Below are 6,236 nucleotides of genomic sequence, written 5' to 3' on the forward strand. Positions count from 1 at the left end.
GCAGAACAAACTGCAGAGTTGATGGTTCGAGAAGTCTTTAGACTACATGGAATTCCAGAAGATGTAGTTTCTGACCGAGGAGTACAGTTCACTTCAAAATTTTGGAAAAGCTTTTGCTCAGCTTTAGGAGTAACAATTAATCTATCTTCTGCTTTTCATCCTCAGTCTAATGGTCAGACCGAGAGGACCAATCAAACGTTAGAGCAGTACCTCCGATGTTTTGTTAGTTATCTTCAGGATGACTGGGTGGACTATCTTCCTACAGCGGAGTTTGCTTATAACAATTCTAAACATAGCTCCACCTCTCAGACCCCTTTTTTCCTAAATACAGGGCTTCATCCAGCTTTTATCCCTGATCTCCCTATCTCAACTCCAATTCCTGCTGTTACCAACAGATTAACTGCTTTACAGGAGACCCAGGGAAAATTGATCGAGACTTTGAGGGAAGCTCAGGAAAGTTACAAGAAGGCTGCAGATAGACATCGCAGAGCACTTCCTACCTTTCATGTGGGTGATCAAGTTTGGTTATCTACTAAAAATCTGAAGGTTCATGTTCCATCTGCAAAGTTGGGACAAAAGTTTGTGGGACTGTGATGGACTTTTTACCTATATGTCAGTTTAATCCTCCCTGCTTGTTTAAGGCTGTTAATTGTAATTACTCTTCTGCAGCTAGCCCTGTTTCAAATGCATTGTGATGGACTTTTTACCTATATGCTTCAGTTTAATCTTCCCTGCTTGTTTAAGGCTGTTAAGTGTAATTACTCTTCTGCAGCTAGCCCTGTTTCAAATGTTAATTGTTCTAGCCCTGTGTTTACTGGTTACTGTGATTAGATAAGTGGCTTGTGTTAATTATGCTGATTGCTTCCTTGTGATAATTATCTCTCTATATGCGGTGCCGAGCCGGCTAGCTACTGAGTAGTTCAAAGAAATATCTTTATTCCAAAGGAGCTGTATTGAAGACCCCCCACTGTGTAAGGGGGGGCGGAGATTTGTCATTGTAACAGTTGTAACCACATAAAAACTCTGGTTTTTTACTATTAAAACTCTGTGTTATACCAGCATTAAGCCTTGGCTCATGTATGGGTGCTGCTGTGATTTCTTTTATGGGAAGAAGGGAACGTTGACGGGGATATCATACCGATACCGTCACAAATTGGTTGGCAGCAGCGGGATCTTCCCTTCTACCCTCCTTTACACCCGGATTCCAAGCAGACACTGGGAACAGTGAATGGAAGGCTGCTACACCCTGCTTAAAAGAAATACACTGAAAGAACTACTGGAAGTTCGTGGAAGGATTGCTAGCAACAAAACCAAGCGGGTCATCATAGCAGAATTAATGGAGCTAGACCAGGAGAACGTGATTGCAGCAACGCCAGCAGTACAAGAGATGGAGACACCAGTGATTCAGGAGGAGTCACCAACCAACAAGCTAATGAGAGAGAAGCTAGCGTGGTTCGGCCCGAACCCAACGCCAGATGTGGTACTGAAAGTGATGGACCTGTTAGCGAAGGAGGCTAAAGAAATAAGAGACGCAGAGCTACAGAAGGATAAACAAATAAGGGACGCAGAGCTACAGGAGGCTAAAGAACTAAGGGACGCAGAACTACAGAAGGCTAAAGAACTAAGGGACGCAGAACTACAGAAGGATAAAGAAATAAGGGACGCAGAACTACAGAAGGCTAAAGAAATAAGAGACGCGGAGCTACAGAAGGCTAAAGAAATAAGAGACGCAGAGCTACAGAAGGATAAACAAATAAGAGATGCAGAGCTACAGTTAAAACTGGCAGCAGTCCAACAAGCAGCCGCACCTTCTCCGAACAGTGAGTACAGCACAGCAGACGCAAGGAAGATTCCGTTTAGCGCTTTTAAAGCTTTTGATGAAAAGGACTGTGAGATTGATAACTACCTGGCGGACTTTGAGCGACAATGTAACCTGCACCGAATAGCTAGAGGAGAGTGGGTTTCAATATTGTCAGGCAAACTGTCAGGCAAAGCTTCTGATGCTTTCCGGACCGTGCCAGATCAGGATATCCATAGCTACGCCCGGGTTAAAGAAGCGCTCCTGGCTCGTTATGCAGTAACCCCAGAGTCCCACCGACAGAAGTTCAGGGACTCACGCAAAACCACGAAAGACTCTTACGCGGAATGGGCATGCCAGTTATCCCTGTCGGCCTCTAACTGGGTTAACAGCAGCCAGGCCACCACCGCAGAGGACATTTTTCAACTAATGCTCCTGGAGCAATTTTACAATCACATCCAGACGGATGTCAAAGATTGGGTGAGAGATCGCAGGCCCATGACTCTACCAGAGGCCGCGATGTTGGCGGATGAATATGCGGATACTCGCAAGACAAACCAGGTCACACCACGGGTACAACCTCCACGACCAACGGCGCCCTCACACCCACCAGCCGCTAGATACCAACCTCCTAACAGACCGATGACATCGAGCCCTCGCTATCCACGCCAGGAGGACAACGAACAACGCTGCTTCCGGTGCAAACAGCTCGGTCACTTCAAGCAAAATTGCCCCATGAATGACAACACCAGGTCAAATTGGTCTCAACCTGGGTACCGCCCACCAGCAGCAGCCCATTGTGTAGACTCGGCTTGGGATCCCCAGGAGCTGGGTCCGGAAGAACCATTGGGCCCCCTTTACGAAGCCCTCACGGTACAATCTGTTATTACGGACAACCGGAAACACCATTGTCAGCTGGTCATGGTTAACGGAAAAACCGCCCGAGGATTAAGAGACAGTGGGGCGACCATCACGTTGGTACAAAGACACCTTATTACTGCATCAGAGAAACCGGGGAAATCAATTGCTGTGAAAGTGGCAGGGGGGGCAGTATACCGTATTCCTACTGCACAGGTACACCTGGACTGGGGTGCGGGAGCTGGCGATGTTCATGTGGGCGTCATGAAAGACTTACCTTCTGAAGTCATCTTGGGCAACGACATTGGGCCCCTGACTTCGGCGTTCGCCTCTACCACCGCTCAGGAGGCCCACGCAGTAACCACCAGAGCACAAAGTCGCGCTGCCGAGAGTCATCTGCTTCCTACTGAGACCCAGGTAAGCCAACCCAACCTACCCTTGACTGTGGAACCCCTACCCTGGGACACCCCAGAGGACTTTGGGCGGGAGGTGACCGGAGACCCTTCCCTCAGAAAGTATCGAGAGAAAGCCAGGAGGGGCCAAGGGGGGTTAGAGAAGGAGCAATTTATCTGGGAGGAAGGCCGCTTGTACAGGCTCACCGAGACCCGGGGTAATGCCCCAGGGCCTAAGCAAAAACGCCAGCTGGTAGTTCCCCGGAAGTACCGGCAGGAGTTATTGAGGATTGGGCACGACGTACCCTTGGCAGGCCATTTGGGAATACGCAAGACAGGGTATCGGATAACCCAGAACTTTTTCTGGCCTGGGGTATCCGACGACGTCAGGGCGTATTGTCAAACGTGCGAGGTATGCCAACGTATAGGTAAAAAGGGAGACCACCCAAAGGCTAAACTAGTTTCCATGCCCATTATTGAAGAACCGTTCACAAGGGTAGCCGTGGACATTATAGGGCCCCTGGCCCAACCTAGCCGTTCCGGCAAGCGGTATATACTCACCGTAGTAGACTACGCCACCCGTTACCCCGAAGCGGTAGCTCTCTCTAACATACAGGCTGAGACTGTAGCAGAGGCCCTAGTTAAAGTATTTTCCCGAGTAGGCTTTCCCAAGGAGGTTCTGTCCGACCAAGGTACCCAATTCACGGCCGAGGTAACCCAGCAGATATGGAAAACCTGTGGAGTTAAATCCCTGACTAGCTCCCCATACCACCCCCAGACTAACGGCCTGTGCGAGCGCTTCAATGGAACGCTAAAGCAAATGTTGAAATCGTTCACAGGGGCGTACAAGGATTGGGAGCGATTCCTGCCGCACCTTCTCTTTGCCTACCGAGAGGTACCGCAGGAATCGACCGGATTCTCACCCTTCGAACTTCTCTATGGGAGGCGGGTGAGGGGGCCCTTAGATCTCATCAAGGATCACTGGGAGGGGCAAACAGAAATTGAGGGGACCCCGGTTGTACCTTATGTCCTGGAGCTGAGGGATCGCATGGAGGAATTAGCCCAGACAGTGCGAGAAAACCTCCAGGCGGCCCAACAGCGCCAGAAGGTATGGTATGACCGACGGGCTAGGCACCGGAGCTTTCAGATAGGCCAAAAGGTCATGGTATTAAGGCCGGTCCGAACTGACAAGCTCCAGGCTGCCTGGCAGGGCCCCTATAAAGTTATAGGACAGATATGCGACACTACCTACACGATAGCCAGTTGCGAGGATGAAGATGTGAAACGAACCTTTCACATCAACATGCTCAAGGCCTATCAGGAACGGGCAGAGGAGGTAGCCGCTATCTGTGCACCAGCAGGAGAAGACACAGAGACCCTACCCCTTCCTGACCTATTGGGCAGTAGCAAAGGGATGACCCAGATAGAGAAAGTCCAGCTAGGTGAACAGCTGGAGCCGCAAGAGCGGGCTCAAGCTGGCCGCTTACTAGAAATAAAACAGGCCACATTCTCTCAGGAGCCTGGATACACACGCCTAGCCGTACACAAGGTGGAGACTCCAGGACAGACACCCCTGAGACAGCCTCCTTACCGTATCCCCGAAGCAGTCCGGGAAGGAATGCGGAAGGAGATAGATGAGATGCTTCGGCTAGGCGTAATCGAACCCTCAGAAAGTCCTTGGGCCTCGCCGGTAGTCTTAGTGCCAAAGAAGGATGGGACAACCCGCTTCTGTGTAGATTACCGGCGCCTCAATGACAAGACAGTTACGGACGCCTATCCGATGCCACGGATGGACGAGCTGCTTGACCGTATCTCTGCAGGGAAGTATCTGACCACAATAGACCTATGCAAGGGATATTGGCAGATTCCTCTAGCAGAAGATGCCAGACTCAAGTCGGCCTTCATCACCCCGTTTGGCCTATACCAATTCCGGGTTATGCCGTTCGGGATGAAGAACGCCCCGGCCACCTTCCAACGGATGGTGGATCAGTTACTTGGGGGTCTCCAGAGCTTTGCATGCGCTTATCTGGATGACATCGCCATCTACAGCGATACATGGGAAGCGCACCTAGAGCACGTAGGGGTAGTATTGGATAGGATCAAGGGGGCCGGGCTGACCCTGAAACCCGACAAATGTCATTTGGGTATGGCAGAGGTACAATATTTGGGCCACCGAGTAGGATGTGGTAAGCAACGGCCGGAGCCGGCCAAGATCGAGGCCGTTGCCAATTGGCCCACTCCCCACACCAAGACACAAGTCATGGCTTTCTTGGGCACAGCCGGCTATTACAGACGCTTTGTACCCGACTATAGCGCCCTGGCCAAACCCCTGACCGACTTGACCAAAAAGAAGCTACCCCGACAAGTCCTGTGGTCCCCGGAATGCGAGGTGGCTTTCCAAACCCTAAAGACTGCTCTGGTTAATGCTCCGGTGTTGGTTACCCCAGATCCTAACAAAAGATTTATTGTCCACACAGATGCTTCAATGTTTGGACTGGGGGCAGTACTAAGCCAGATCGGGGAGGATGGAGGAGAGCACCCGGTGGCATACCTGAGTCGGAAGCTGTTGCCAAGGGAGGTCAGTTACGCCACCATTGAAAAAGAGTGTTTGGCCTTGGTATGGGCACTCAAAAAACTCACACCTTACCTTTATGGCCGGGCTTTCACTCTCATCACCGATCACAACCCCTTGGTGTGGCTTAACCGGGTTTCAGGGGATAACGCCCGTTTGCTACGCTGGAGCTTGGCCTTACAGCCCTATGACTTTACGATTCATTACCGCCCAGGCAAGCAAAACGGGAATGCTGATGGATTGTCACGCCAAACGGAGTTAACCTCGGACTAAGCTCTGAACCCGTCAACCCTACTGGACCAGGAAAGGTCCAACCGGCTTTTCCGGAGCAGGGAGAAGAAGGGGGGCCATTGTGATGGACTTTTTACCTATATGTCAGTTTAATCCTCCCTGCTTGTTTAAGGCTGTTAATTGTAATTACTCTTCTGCAGCTAGCCCTGTTTCAAATGCATTGTGATGGACTTTTTACCTATATGCTTCAGTTTAATCTTCCCTGCTTGTTTAAGGCTGTTAAGTGTAATTACTCTTCTGCAGCTAGCCCTGTTTCAAATGTTAATTGTTCTAGCCCTGTGTTTACTGGTTACTGTGATTAGATAAGTGGCTTGTGTTAATTATG

General features: G+C 50.2%; 1 protein-coding gene across 1 annotated transcript; it reads left to right on the top strand.

Annotated features, from left to right (window-relative positions):
* Nucleotides 1–2,719: 2,719 nt before the first annotated feature.
* Nucleotides 2,720–5,824, top strand: LOC120935735 (the record flags this gene model as incomplete). The annotated part of the gene is made up of 1 exon (XM_040347794.1): nucleotides 2,720–5,824. A coding segment is annotated over exon 1 (3,105 nt), but the record flags the coding sequence as incomplete, so codon positions are not given.
* Nucleotides 5,825–6,236: the final 412 nt, after the last annotated feature.

Source organism: Rana temporaria, chromosome 4 (genome assembly GCF_905171775.1).
Source record: "Rana temporaria chromosome 4, aRanTem1.1, whole genome shotgun sequence".
NCBI classification, from domain to species: Eukaryota; Metazoa; Chordata; class Amphibia; order Anura; family Ranidae; genus Rana; species Rana temporaria.